Raw genomic sequence first — 15,517 nt, forward strand, 5'->3', positions numbered from 1 at the left:
AATAGATATGAAAATGATTTTATTTTCTTTTACAGCAAGCATATTTTGTGCTTGCAGGCAAACACTGGAAGAAAAGGCATACTTCACTTTTTTTTTGTTTAGATGGCCTTTGGAAAGCTATGTTATTTTTTAAAAATACATTATTGCTTCTCTTCTGTAAAATAATAGCTGTTGTCTAGCAATACAATGTTTGCTGTTGTGGTTGGCAGCTCATTTTTGAAGATGAAACACATTTTAATTATAGCTGTTTTAACCTTGGGGCTACACTGGAGGGTGGTCTGAACAAGGTTAGCAGAATTAGAATGCATGAAAGCCAAGCCAAAATTCGCAGAGCTTGACTCGGTGCAAACTGCTGACAACTACAGTCTTGCTCTGAGTGAACTGTATGCTCTCAAAACTAGCCACCGCAGTCTTTTTCTTGTCTCATTTAACTACGTATTATCATTGACTACACCATCAACAATGGGCCTGCAGACACCAAACCCACCCACGCACGCACGCACGCACGCAAACACACTGACTTCAGCATGGTGCTCCTTGCTGCATTACCCCCGCTTGGTCTGACTGTATCAGATCTTGGGCTGCAGTATTGCAGTACATAGAGTTGTGAGTTGGATGAAAGAAACACAAGTTGAGGTTTTGTAGCGACACAACACAGTCGGGTAAAGACAAAAAGACCGGTGATTGTGGGTACAAGCGTGGGCTTTTTTAGACAAATACTATTTAACTATGTTAAATGTGTGTGTGTGTGTCATAATCTCGCACTGCCCAGACAGTATTTGCAAAAAAAAAGAGTTTGGGATATTAATTCTAGCTTTCATTCTGATGTTATGTCTTTCTGTTTTTTTCTACAAAGGCTTTTCTCTTAATGGAAGAGACTTAACACTACCATATGCAGTATTCTGTTCTGATGTGTCTCTACTGTTCACCCCTAAAGCTAGTCCTAATTTCCAAAGAACTTGCTTTTGGCCCTTTTTTCTTATTCTACTATAGTTGTCTGTGTGTTTTTTTTTTTTCTATTAGTATCTCAACAAAAGCACACAATGCAGATTTAAGGGAAGACAGATCACTCCCTGTGCGATGACATTGCATACGTATTTTCTAACATACTGTACATATAGTGTACCAATATATAATACACAAAGTGTATTGTTATCTTACATTATTGTGTTGTGGATTGTAGATTGTTGTGTAGTTTTTTGTGCAGTGTCATGCTACGGACTGCTGATGTGGCTTTTGTATTTGACAATTCAATTATTTCCTCTCTTCCCACATTATTAATTGAAAATCTGAATGAATCTCCGCTGCGGTCTGAAGGCCAGATGCAGGAGACTCCATCTTCTGTGCCCGGAGAGGAGATGCACAACGGCTGTTTCGAGCGCTACGCAAACACTCACACATCACACGTCATCCGGAGCCCGACGTAGCCCCGCACACATGGAAAGTTCCTCCTGCACAAAATTGCTACAAAGTGTCTGCATGCTCCCAAATCCGTACTGAGGTGATACTCATCCCCAAATTCTGCCCATACTTGTAAGTATGACGGGTTGGGACTGGGGCGTAGTAGCCGTTGGCTTCAAACTCATCACACCCGGCCAAGTGTTCGGCCCTAAATGCCACACCAATCTAAAGATTTTCAAAGCGTCACCCGTGTTTAGACATTTTTGAGGCACGTTTTGCAAAGTGCAAAACTTATATCACAATCACAAAGACAGGAAGTCCCACCCACGGCAGACATGCTTGTGGATGCTGCTGCTGGGGCGGAGCGTTTTAAAGAAAGTCGATTTAAAACTTAAAACTTTGCCGATCGATTGTCTGTTAGTTCATGTGTTTATTAGTTTATTAGTTGATGTGATGTAATAATAGTATTATTATTATTAATAGTATTATTATAGTATTATATATTATGATAGATAAGAGAAGATATGCCTTTATTTGTCCCTCAGTGGGGAAATTTGCAAAATTAACGAAATTAGTTTATTATATATTATATATTATTATAGTAGTAATAGTAGTAATAATGTAACTAACTATCAAACCTGCCCATCTGGCAACACCATGGTGACTGTATTGACTATTATTAAGGGCATATGCGCATAACATTCAGATAGACGCACATACGGAACTAATTTACAGTTGGAAGTTATTATTAGTATTTTTGTCTATTGTTGTATTTCCAGAAATATTAACTGAGATAAAAAAAAAACTGCTCTACTTTGGTATGCTCTCTCGATATTTGCACAAAGTTTGAATTTCTGACAGTATAGGGTCCCTTTTGGGTTGTGTCACAAACTGGGAGCATGTTTGTGATGGGAGCAGGCCCATTATCTTTCAGTAGACTCCTCTCAGGGATGGAAGAATGAGCCACCCTCCATGATGGACTTCATCCAGCAACCCCTTTGATGAGCTACTAACATTGCTTTGAATGTCCTTCTATCACACATTTGTCCTCCCATCATAGTCACTGTAATGGATAGTGGACCTGGCTATGTTTAGTCACCCACTGAGGGCCGAGCTTAATGTAGAACGCCGGTCTACTCTGATTAGACTTCCTGCTCCCTGTGGTGCCTCTAATCAGTCGCCATACCCATTTTTTTTTTTTTTTTTTTGCGACCATCTCTTCAGCCTGCCCTCCGTTTCCATCACTTTGAGCATCATCGCTCCTTCATGTTACTTTTTGCTCTCTCCTCTCCCACCCCATTCGATCCGTCCATCTGCCTCCATCTCTTGAGAGGTTGGCCCAATTAACCTGTTTTAACAGCATTCTGAGCACCCTATCCATTCTAGTGTAGCAGTGCTTGCATGAGCTAAAATCTAAATCCAATACCCATGCACTCATTTCCCACCCGGTTTCCCCCTCGCATCTTCAACCGCATTCCTTTGCTTTCAAAAGCTATGGGTCTGATTGTGATAGTGATGATATGGTTTGTTTGGTATGTTATGGTATGTTTCATAGCTATATTTTATTAAAGGGTTATATCTGATGCCTTAAATTGCATTTTGACAAGTAAAACAGCATTCATCCATCTGTGGGTGAACTGGAACCTCCCCTAGCTGACTTCGGGCAAGAGGCGGGGAATGTTTGTCAATCAATCAATCACACGTCATACAAAGACAAACAACCTTTTACACTCACATAAACATCAACAGGCAGAGTTTCCAGTTAGCCTTTTCATGAATATGATACTGCCTCGGACAAGATGTATCTGTACGCCTCGAGTTTTCGCACAAAAAACAAGCAACAATTAAAGAATGGAGCTTCATGAGCTATCAGTCAGTCAGATACAGCCATGTTTCTTTGAGTTGGGTAACCTTTAAGTGAGAAAAAAAAACACATCTCTGTCCATAACACTGCCAGTCGTGATGGGCTGTTCATTGCATTGGAGTATTTGCAGTATTTTAGTGACTGAGCTTGAATACTGAGGCAGTAGATCAATGTACAACCTCGACCCTTTGCTTCCAAAGACGTTCAGGTGCAGCACAGTGCCTTTGGGCTTCCCTGTTCTGTTGTTGTCTCAGTCTTATCAAGTCTTTTTTTGCAGCATCGACCTGAGGTATGTTTGGGAGGCCTTTAGGTATCGGTGCAGAAGGCAACTTGGCATTGTCTATTTCGCTAATTGGTGAAAAAACGGTTTTGTCTGGCCATACTTTATCATTAGAATCTTCAACCTGGTAATAATCCTGTAGATGTCAGTATCCTTACTTCAAAAGAGAACATTGTGAAAATAGAAACGCAGCACATAGTTGCATTGCTCATGCACAGATTGTATTATACCATCGTAATCTTATTTTGGCTCATTTTAACAGGTTTTAGAATACTATAAAAATATATCATTAATTTGCAACTTGCCTTGAAAATTTAAATGACGATAAAAGCTTTGTACCTTCTTGTCTGTGATATATTATACGTAGAATATAACGTGTCTCTTGGAATCAGGATAATGACTAACTCATGGAGTTATATTAACGACCATATAAAGCAAATAGACGGATGTATGTCCTTCAACTGAAGCCATTTTACGCTATCTGAGAGACATGTTGAAAAGACTACGTGAAAAAGACAATGCAATATGTCTAGACATTAAAATCCCTGAGAGAGAATAGGGTGCCTTGAGGCAGATAAGGAGCAAGATTGGGAAGCCATTGTGGGCTCCAATCGTCTGTGACTCATCCCCCGCTTGAACTGAGTTAATTTCATTGCAGATCATAGAGATAATGCGCTGACATGAAGAGAATTTTGGTGTAATTGCAGTTCAATATATAGCAAAATAAGTGGGTGGTGATGTGGGTGGATGAAGATTTTTCTCATTTTATTTTGTATTTCACTGTTGCCACTGTTTTGAATCAATAGAGTGTACATACAGGAAAACATGCTTGAAAGAGTCAGGCACAATGTTAATTTACCTCCTACTAATTTACCCCAGAGGATGTTTATATTGTGTTATTTAAGGTTTCTACCTAATTGATGGATGGACCCAATTTGTTCAACAAGCCATTTTCTATGCTCCTTATCCTCATGAGGGTCACGAACATGCTGGAGCCTATCCCAGCTGTCTTCAGGCGAAAGGCGGAGTACACCCTGGACTGGTCGTCAGCCAATCACAGGGCCAAAAGTTCAGAAAATAAGGAGCCAACACTTTGTGTCAGAAAGAAAAACACAGCTGAATAGGTGTAGATTCTAGAAGATCTTCAACAGTTTCTGTGTGGGTTACGGTGTGTGACTGGCGTCCATAAATCAATACAAAGGGCAGAAAATATCCATACATTTTCTACCACTTATCCTCATTAGGGTCAAGAGGCGGGTTACACCCTGGACTGGTCGTCAGCCAATCACAGGGCCAAAAGTTCAGAAAATAAGGAGCCAACACTTTTTATGTCAGAAAGAAAGACACAGCTGAATAGGTGTAGATTCTAGAAGATCTACAACAGTTTCTGTGTGGGTTATGGTGTGTGACTGGCATCCATAAATCAATACAAAGGGCAGACAAATATTCTACCGTTTATCCTCATTAGGGTCAAGAGGCGGGGTACACCCTGGACTGGTTGCCAGCCAATCACAGAGCACATATAAACAAACAACCATTCACACTCACATTCATACATATGGACAATTTGGAGTCGCTAATTAACCGGAAACCAAAATAAGTGTCATTAAACTGCTCCTCATTGTCCTGTGTCATGTCATAAATAAATTGTACTGTTTGACAGATGAATCATTTTTCATTTAATTGCTGTTGCTTCATCATGCATAGTAAAGTGTCAATCATACAGTAGAAAGTAGTATTAATCCCTCAGCAATGATGTGTACCTTGTTAAATTTAGCAACTCTATATGCTACGTTATATGATGCATTTGACAGCACAACGGCTGTGTTGGTAAAGGTGCCTTGCTGCGCACGACAGCTGAGAAGTTTATTTTTGAAGAACTCAACAGGCTTCCGTGTGTGTGTGTGTGTGTGTGTGTGCAGGATGTGTTGTTTCTGGAAGGCTTTTTAACTTAGTTGGCTTCATGCTGTCAGATGCTAATACACTCAGGCGCAAGTTTGATGTGATGTCTGATGAAGATCATTCCCAATATTCGCCATGCTTTGTTTGCTGCACTAGTGCATCGTTTGCCACAGTCGGGTGTTAGAATTCCAAAATGCAGAAGCCAACACAGAAGATGATGCAGCTCAGCGACTTGAACACAGGAAAGGCAAGAATGAAAAAAAAATCATCTGTCACTAAATAATATGGAGAAGAGCAGCACTATGATACACATAGGTAAACAGCATAGTACCAACAATAACATACAATATCCAAAGAGGCCAGAATCATCTGGTTGTTTTGGAAACAAGTGTCAACGCAACAAACCCGACTTGATAAGCTGCAGGCATGTATCAGAATGGTAGGGATGATGATGGAAAACGGGTGTGTTGCGTAGTGCCGCCTACAACCAGAACTCAAGTATCTAAAAGGAATATACACAGGCAGTATGCAGTAACACAATACAATCTGTTGCACTTTCAAGTGTTTGTCCTCCTCGGCAGCCATGGTCCTCCATTGCTGAAGAGGTGAATATTGGCGACCACTGGAATCAATACGAGAATGGTCTGCATAATAGGCTAACATTGATTCAATCATTTTCTACCGCTTATCCTCACGACGGTTGCGGGCGGCGATGGAGCCTATCCCAGCTGTCTTTGGGCGAGAGGCGTGGTACACACTGGACTGGTCGCCAGCCAATCACAGGGCACATATAGACAAACAACCATTCACACTCACATTCATACCTATGGACGATTTGGTGTCGCCAATAATGTGGGAGGAAACCTGGGTACCTGGAGAAAACCCACTCATGCACAGAACATGCAAACTCCACACAGAGATGGCCGAGGGTGGAATTGAACTTGGGTCTCCTAGCTGTGAGGCCTGCACGTTAACCACTTGACTACCGTGCAGCCCAATAGACAAACATTCATTCATTCATTTTTGACCGCTTTTTCCTCATGAGGGTCGCGGGGGTGCTGGTGCCTATCCCAGCTGTCTTCGGGCGAGAGGCGGGGTACACCCTGGACTGGTTGCCAGCCAATCACAGGGCACATATAGACAAACAACCATTCACACTCACATTCATACCTATGGACAATTTGGAGTCACCAATTAACCTAGCATGTTTTTGGAATGTGGGAGGAAACCGGAGTACCTGGAGAAAAACCACTCATGCACGGAGAGAACATGCAAACTCCACGCAGAGATGGCCGAGGGTGGAATTGAACTTGGGTCTCCTAGTTGTGAGGCCTGCACGCTAACCACTCGACCGCCGTGCAACCCAATAGACAAACAATTCCAAGGAATTGAAACACTGGGAACCGGTTCTCAACAAGGACCATGTTTTTGATTCATAGCCATAGTAACCCAGAAACAACACTAAGCAGTAGTGGTTCTATCTATGGGCCATATGGACAATTACTCTGGGCGGCATTCTCCAGGGGGTTCATGTGGATGAAACCAAGCAAGTTTTTGCAAGGGGGCGGGTGCCGCTGGACCTCAGCCTTCAGGTTAATTATTATTAAATCAAACTACAAACTAAATCAAAAATGTGAAAAAAAAGACGGAATTTTGAGTCAATTTGGTTTATGCTTGGCTGCTAGCTGGGTGAAAACAGGAAATTATGGTAATAGTGTTGTTAATTTGTGTCAACAAAACATTCAAGAACTGACGCTGACACTAAGATCTGCATGAAGGCTGCACTGGTATCTTGAGATTAAAATGAAAAGTCAAATGTTATCTATTTTAAGAATTGTGCTACACTTTATATGTCTGTACATATTCATTAAGACAGAGACTTATGTTGGACATCCTCATGAATATTTTAATATTAGTGTAGGAAAAGAGCAAAACTGAATTTGTAAAATGCCATTTGGTGAAATAAAATCAAACATGGACTTGGTATATTTGTACAATAATTCTAACCTGTATGTGCATGTTTGTTATTATTCACCCCTTAAAAGAGCTGCTAAAAGAAAAAGTACCTTAAGTGTGTCTGTTCTCTTCTACAGTAAAGTTTGATGACTGCATGGGGAACAAAGCAGTGGTTTTTGAGAGCAGCGATCCCAACTTCAGCGTGCGGACAGATGGTTCCATCTTTGCCCAGGGAGAAGGAGCCTCCTTGGATGCGCCGGTCCAGTTTAAACTAACAGCAGTTGGTGCTCACTCTCATGTCTGGAAGACTGTGATCCAGCTGGCACTGATAGAACCCCCTATCAGCGAAAATCAACAAAATCAAAATGAGGTGAGCGGCAATTACTGAGCATGAGTATCCTTCCTTCAATTTTTAATTGTCAATCAACACATTCTTTCTCATGTAACATTTGTGCCAGCGGTGACGGTAACATGCAGGAATCAGGTCAAACCTCCTTGGGGTTTGAGGAAATGGAAGAGATTGTGTGAGTAGCACACAGTTAAAAGTAATAGAATCATGCCGCCACAAGGGGAGAGTGCGATTGCCCCCAGCCATAAACTCTAACTGGAAATCATCCTGTGCTTTGGATGCACCACAGGCACTTGACGTGTTCGTTTCTTCTCAAAATCTGTCAGAGGTCAGGCAAAGGCTGGAGTCCAAGCTTGGAGTGCCCCGCATGCTCCGGCACCCAACAGCAGTAAAAGTGGCAGTTTAAGCCATGGATAAAAGCTGTGTCGTGCCACCATTTAGTAACATCAGTGTTTCCCAAACATAAGGTCTTGTCCCAAGTCGGCTGTTTGTCCGAGGAAATATTGTAAGCTTTTCATTGATTACACACAAGGGTTGTCAGAGATTGAAATATGACTTTATATATTTTTTGTATTGAGTAAAGCTGTCTCACGAGAAGAGAGCAGCCAGAAGTCCACCAGACTGTGAATTGTGGCATCGGTACTTTGAATGATAATACAGTGGAACCTTGGTTAGCGTGTTTTTTGGTTAATGTAATAAATATAAACAACAATTTAGTGTTTAATGTTTTTTTTTTGTTTTTTGTTAGGGCGGTCAAAGTAAAAATTTCCCTTAATGGTGCTATTTTTATAATAATAATATTGTAATAATACGTACATTTTATTTGTATAGCGCTTTGCAAAATACTCAAAGACACTTTACAGAAAAATTGAGTTGAATAAAACAAGTAAACAGAGTAAAAGATACGTTAAAATACAACATTCATTCGTTTGTACACAGTTAAAACATGAGTAAAAGCGGGGCGGGGCACAGCAGTCAGGTATAAAAAGTTAGACATTAAAAACAGATTTAAAGAGGTGGGTTTTTAGTTGTTTTTTGAAACTGGGAAGGTCAGGGTAAGCACGGAGTGAATGGGGCAAAGAGTTCCAGAGGGTGGGGGCAGCGATGGAGAAGGCTCTCTTACCTTTTTATTTTATTTTTTATGCACATCCTGTTTTACCATCGGCCGACACCCTAGTTCAGTGTTCCTTACCTTTATTCATTCCCCACATAGTATCAGCATTTGGGACCAAATATGAGGTGAAAGAAAAATTGGGAAATTACGGTGTAGTAGTCTAGTGTGGGAGAAAGCTAGATGGTGCATTCAAAGACCGTTGAAAAGGGGCTAAGTCTCCTCTTGCATTACTGTGGGATTTCTAACTATATTATTTTGTCAATAAAATAATGGCCCATACTTCCAAAATTGATTTGATATCCCTTTACATAAAATTTGACGTAATTATTTACAAATTATTTAATTTACAAGATCTTGTGTCACAATATCTTGCAAGATTAAAACACAAATTACCTTAAAATGGTGGTTTGTGCTGTAAAACCGTCCAATGTAGCTGAATTACAACAGTTCTAGAAAGATAACATTGTTTGACGATTTGAAACATAAAAAAAATAAATCAGGAAGGTGGCAAACACGTTTTCACACCTCTGTAACACTGTTTTTGTTGCAGCTCTCAGATGATATTTCTCACTGCTCTGCACTAAAAGAAAACATGTACAAAATAAATAATAGAAACCTTGCAAACTGACAATTTCTGTAATTGTGGGGATATATTTGAATTCAGGCTCGGTAAGTGGATATTCAAAGAATGCTGTTCGGGATTTAACACTTATTGGCCTCAAAAAGGGGGGCATTAGGCAAATGAATTCCCAAATAGACAAAACGAGAAGCATGTTGGGACAACAGCCAGCACAGGATCTACTAATGGGAGTGAGTGTTCCCACTGAGTCATCTAATGTAACAATCCTGAGGTAATGTGAACATTAGGTAAGTAAATTTAAGAGGGCCAGGTCAGATATGGGATTCTCATCGGGACCAATAGTCTACGTAACACGAGCGGTAGCAGACAGGAAGGCATAGCAACAATGGAAAAACCTTACGTTTCGTTATGGAAATGGCACACTGTGTTGAATAATAACTTCCAGATGTCTGGGTAGCCAGGGGCTGGCTGATATCAAAGCGTGCAGGGTTTTGGGGAGGCAGTGGCGTGGAGGGGAAGAGCTGGGACCACCGCCAGCTGGCTACGGCTGACGGCACCATGGCTGCGGGGGCCCCCATCAATTCCATACTCATGTCTCTTGTTCTTTTTAGCAATAGGCCACATAGTGTGTGTTCTACTTATTTTTGAAGTGGCGTGATTTAAAATCCTCAGTTGTTCCCTCGGATTCTAATTCTTGTACATACACTACAAATACAGCGTAAACGTATCTTTGTGCCATGAAAAATAACTGCACTTCTGATCGGTCGTGGCCATTTTAATTTATTTGATGCAATCTGATCGTAAAAATACATGGCTGCATGTCAAGAAGACTGGGAGGAAAAAAAAAACAATACTTCTTTCAGGAATGTCTGAGACTGTCATCAAAGAAAACCCAGATGCCAGTTTTGTTGCATAACAGTGCAGGCATCTTGTTACGGTGTGCGCGGTGGACCACAGAATGCAGAGACAGATGGTGCAACTTAAGAGTTATTTTAATTTCCTCCAGAGAAAAGTTAAAGCAGAGGTAAGAAACAAAAGGTCTAATACAAGGGTGCTGGTGGCAGCAGCTAGTTGTACACCAGGGAACGAACTAACAAATGTTCAAAAGGTCCTCTGACTAGGGAGGCAGGGACAGCTGGGATATACCTAAGGGGGGGGGGGGGGGGCTCAAGCAATGCAGGAGGATACTAGAAACTGGCAGGTTAGCAGACGAATGGTCGCATGGGTCAGCTTCTGGTGCGAAAGGAGAAGAACCAGCGTCTCCCAGCTGCCTCCATTCAGCCTAAGTGGTGGGCAGGGTACTTAGGAGCGGCAGCTGCCCAGCTCCAGCCGAGTGCCCAACTGTAGGAGAAGAGAGAGAAGGAGAGCGAGCACCACAATGCACAACAGCAGGTGATCGTCACAGTACCCCCCCCTTAATGTACGGTAAAGGTAGTTGGTGAGGAGGCATGGGTCAAGGATGAGGGATCACGAGAACCACAAACACTCCTCGGGACCGTACCCCTCCCAGTCGAGCAGATACTAGAAACCACTGCCCCTTCTTCTCACATCCAAAACCGCCTTGACCGTGACTGCAGGGTGACCGTCGCCAAGCTGAGGAAGAGGGAAAGGGACCTCAGGGCGGCTAAGAAGGCTGAGGGTGATGGGCTTGATGTGAATACGGGGTTCCACTTGAAGGAATCGGAATGCATAGCTTGATGGAAACACTGTTGGTGATCCTTTTGTTGGGGTAAGGGCCGACCAACCTGGGAGCCAGCTTTTTGGAAACCACGGCGAGGGGCAGGTCACTCGAGGACAGCCACATCTTCAGTCCCACAGGTGGTATGGCACGAGTGTGCAACGGCGAATGGCCACATGTTGGTGGCCCACTCTCGTATTGCACTAGGCCAACCGTGCCCGGCAAAGGTGGGCTGACACCGATGGGACTGCGGGGTCAGACTCTTGGGAGGGGAATATTAGTGGCTGAAAATTGTAAGCTTGTAGCAGAACTGATGAGGGAGTTGTGTGCGTACTCGATCCACAGGGGGTCTACTGCCCACGTAATGGGCTGTTGGCAGCACATGCACTGGATGGCTGCCTCCAGATCCTAATTGGTCCATTCGGTATGTCCATTGCTCTGAGGGTGGTAAGCCAAGTTAAGCAGGGGGATGCGCCCAGGGTCTTGCAAAAGCCCCCCAAACACCTGAAGAAAACTGGGGGACCTGTCTGACGCCACCGATGTGGGGATGCCATGAAGGCATACCGGACCATCAACTGAGGGCTGAGGGCATCTTAGGGAGTGTGACAAAGTGTGGAGAAGATGATGTTGTTGCCATTGGAGTTGCCAGTTACAAAGTCCAGGGCTATGCGGGACCATGGCCGTGACGGGATGGGCGGTGGGTGAAGGAGCCCTGCCGGAGCCTGGTTGGAAACCCTGTCCGGGTGTAACCCAAACAGGTGGCCACAAACTTTTTGGTGTCTGCTCGGAGGGTGGGCCAGGAAAAACGCTGGTTGAGGAGGAAGCTGGTGGAGTTCAGGCCAGGGTGCCACTCCAACTTGGATCCATGAGTCCAGCGGAGCTTTGGGATAACGAAGGGGACACTCAAGGGGGATGGGAATGGTGTAGGGGAGTATTATTGTCTTCCACTCGCCTCCCTCATGAAGCGCTATGGAGATTGAGTTTGGTGAAGAATCTGGTGGAATGAAGTTGTGTGAAGTTGCGGTCCAAGAGGGGTAAGGGATATTTATCCTTTATAGAGATTTGATTGAGGGCCTAATAATCAATACAGGGACGTAGTTTTTCTTCTCAACAAAGAAAAACCCTGCGGCAAGGTAGGAAGAGGGTCGGATGAAACCACCGAAGAAGAAATGTACTCCTCTAATGCCTTCATCTCCGACTTAGATACATTGTATAGGCGTGAGGAAGGTAAATCAGCCCCCATGAAGGAGGTCGATGTCCCAATCAAAAAGTTCGACAGGGCTCTATCCTTACTGAACACAGTCTTAAGGTCGTGATAGACAAGCGGTACACAATAAAGATCAATTATCTCTGGCTGGAGGCGGGGGGTGAGGAGGGTAGAGGAGGGCCAACGAAGAGCTGAACGTAGGCAATGAGTATGACAAACCACACTCGAGTTAAGGATAATGGAATGCGGCCAATCTGTGTGTGGGTTGTGCTAAAGAAGCCAGGTTAATCCGAGATCCACGGGTGCAAAGCGAGGGGGGATAATAACAAAACTAAGAAATTCAAATTCTTCCTAGCAAGGAGACAAATGTCTAGAGAGTGTACTTTTTTAGGTTTTTACAGAGTCTGACCAGGACTTGATGAAAAATGTATTTTGTGCCAAACGATGGTAATAACATGAGATGTGGACATTGAGTGACGTGGGACTTTATCTTAGCCATGGAAAGGATGGGAATTTTTGTACACAACATGTACAATAATCACTAACACAAGCTACTGTTGTGATTGTAACCCACTCCAAGCTAAAACTTCTTGTCCGTCACCCACTCAGCTCCCCGAGCTCTGGAGCACAAGTCTTATTCATGTTCTCAGTGGCAAATTTTGTATGAGTATGTGTACTATATTGGGTAATACGAGTGTAAAAGTGACTATAGTGGTGTTACTTCAAGTCTAGAGGGCATGTTAAAAACTGTATTGGGAATTTTGTAATTTTGTGTTTGTGTAGTTTTTATATGCGCCTAACTATGAATATATTTCATTTATAAATAAGGACTCCTACTTCATGGAACTTCACTTATCACTGTCGGGTATGGGACCAAACCACAGTTTGTGTTTGTGTAGTTTTTATATGCGCCTAACTATGAATATATTTCATTTATAAATAAGGACTCCTACTTCATGGAACTTCACTTATCACTGTCGGGTATGGGACCAAACCACAGTTTGTGTTTGTGTAGTTTTTATATGCGCCTAACTATGAATATATTTCATTTATAAATAAGGACTCCTACTTCATGGAACTTCACTTATCACTGTCGGGTATGGGACCAAACCACAGTAAACAAGGTATTACTGGTTTTAACTTCTACATTGGGAATGTTAATCAATGAAAAATTTATTATTATTATATTATTATTATTTGATATCTATATACTTACTCCGGTTTCCTCCCACATTCCAAAAACATGCTAGGTTAATTGGCGACTCCAAATTGTCCATAGGTATGAATGTGAGTGTGAATGGTTGTTTGTCTATATGTGCCTTGTGATTGGCTGGCGACCAGTCCAGGGTGTACCCCGCCTCTCGCCCGAAGACAGCTGGGATAGGCTCCAGCACCCCCTGCGACCCTCATGAGGAAAAGCGGTAGAAAATGAATGAATGAATCTATATACTTAACTTAAAATGTTTTTTAGTAAATGTGTGAGGTATATTGAAAAGACACGGGGAGTATTCTGGAGCTGAATCTAATAATTTCAACAGTAACTGTTGATGTATTTGAGCAACAGAAGGCTGATGGGGGGGTCATGACAACCCTTCCCTCCACCCCTTGATTTCCATCCTCCAAAATGCAGCTTTCTACTCTGCCTGTTCTTAGTTCATAAAGTGAGGTGTCGACAACAATCCCCCAAGCCTTGCTTTTCCTGAACAAAAAGAATACATTTGTCCAGACCTGGCTTTCATCTGTCAGATCGTAGACTGCTGACGATGCCTGAATGCAAACAAGCATGTGCATGTTTTAGCAAACTTGTCAAAAAGTAGACCCGACTTGTAATATGTTTGTGCATGTTTGAATGACTAGGTTATCTTTTTTTATGAAAGCAGAGTGGTGTTTTTTTCTGAGCATGAAAAAAACTCCTTGAGTCATTTTGCATTCTCATAAATTAATTAGAAACAAAATTTTGGTCCTGAAAACACTCAAGAGGTAGTTACAGCACTCGGATGAATACGCATCACACACGGTAAAGATGCAGTGTAAATAGTTACGTCCCATGCTCTGCAGATGAATGCAGTGTTTGCCTCATTTGTAGCTACACGGCTATGCTGGAGCCTATCCCAGCTGTCTTAGAGCGAGTGTGTGGGCTTATTATTCACTGAGAAAGGAGGAAATGTCACTTGGCCCATCATTCACAGTCCAAAGAAAGGAAAACTGACTTCACAAGCTTGCCTAAAAACAACATACATAGTATGTGGTACACTAATGTGGTTTCACAAATATTAAAATCCTGCTATAAAAGTTGTTAGTTTTTTCTCCCATCAATTAATGATGCAGTAAATTTCCCCCAAAATAAAATGGGAAAAAATAATTGGAAGCAACAACTTGTAATAACTTGATAAAATGTTGTTTGTTTGTTTTTGTACGGATTCATTAAAGTCATTTCTATTGCATATCTGCAGTAATGAGAGATGTTCATTAAAAATTTCATCTGACCCACTTCCCATACTGATAGGAAAATAAATTATTAGTCTACAGATAGACACACTTCTCCCATCACTGTATGCATTGTTATATATCACCAAGGATAGAAAATAAAATACAAATTGATTGATATGCTTTAATAATACCGCTTATGCTAGAATACATTTGCTATGTGATATGATAAGGGATCTTTATATCATGTTTTTTAATGGGTGAAGACATACTATAACAGACAAATGGCATCCCTGCCCCTGGTCTGAATCCATGCCTCGACCTCAATAGTGTGTTTTGTTGTATTAATTTAAAATGATTGGTTGGGTAGATGAATAGTTTCATATTGATAGCACCCTGCTTTTATCTGGCAACATCAAGTTGTGAACCAGTGGCTTGTCTTACAGTTAGTCAGCATTCATTCAAAATGCATTCGATTCCGTGTTTGTACCCGTAAAAGAGAAACAGCTTTGACTTCATACCAGCAAATTATGAATGAATCATGAAGTACAATTACAATTAAGTCTCATAATAAAGACATTTTGAGACATATGTATCTATTTGTAGATGAAGTAGTAGATGAAGTAGAGTAAATGAAATATATTATCAAACAATATTCATTCATTAATTTTCTACCGCTTTTTCCTCACGAGGGTCGCGGGAGGTGCTGGAGCCTATCCCAGCTGTCTTCGGGCGAGAGGCGGGGTACACCCTGGACTG

The 15,517-nt window shown here is 42.0% G+C and overlaps 1 protein-coding gene across 1 annotated transcript in view; it reads left to right on the forward strand.

Moving 5' to 3' along the window:
• Positions 1-15,517, forward strand: part of LOC131104687 (cadherin-4-like) — a 215,436-nt gene that overhangs the window by 133,208 nt on the left and 66,711 nt on the right. Inside the window, exon 4 of the mRNA XM_058052161.2 lies at positions 7,541-7,773. Coding sequence (XP_057908144.2) covers positions 7,541-7,773 — 233 coding nt within the window. The remainder of the gene's footprint in view (positions 1-7,540; positions 7,774-15,517) is intronic.

Source organism: Doryrhamphus excisus, linkage group LG15 (assembly GCF_037039965.1).
Source record: "Doryrhamphus excisus strain RoL-2023G ecotype Guam linkage group LG15, RoL_Dexc_Guam_v1.1, whole genome shotgun sequence".
Classification (NCBI taxonomy): domain Eukaryota; kingdom Metazoa; phylum Chordata; class Actinopteri; order Syngnathiformes; family Syngnathidae; genus Doryrhamphus; species Doryrhamphus excisus.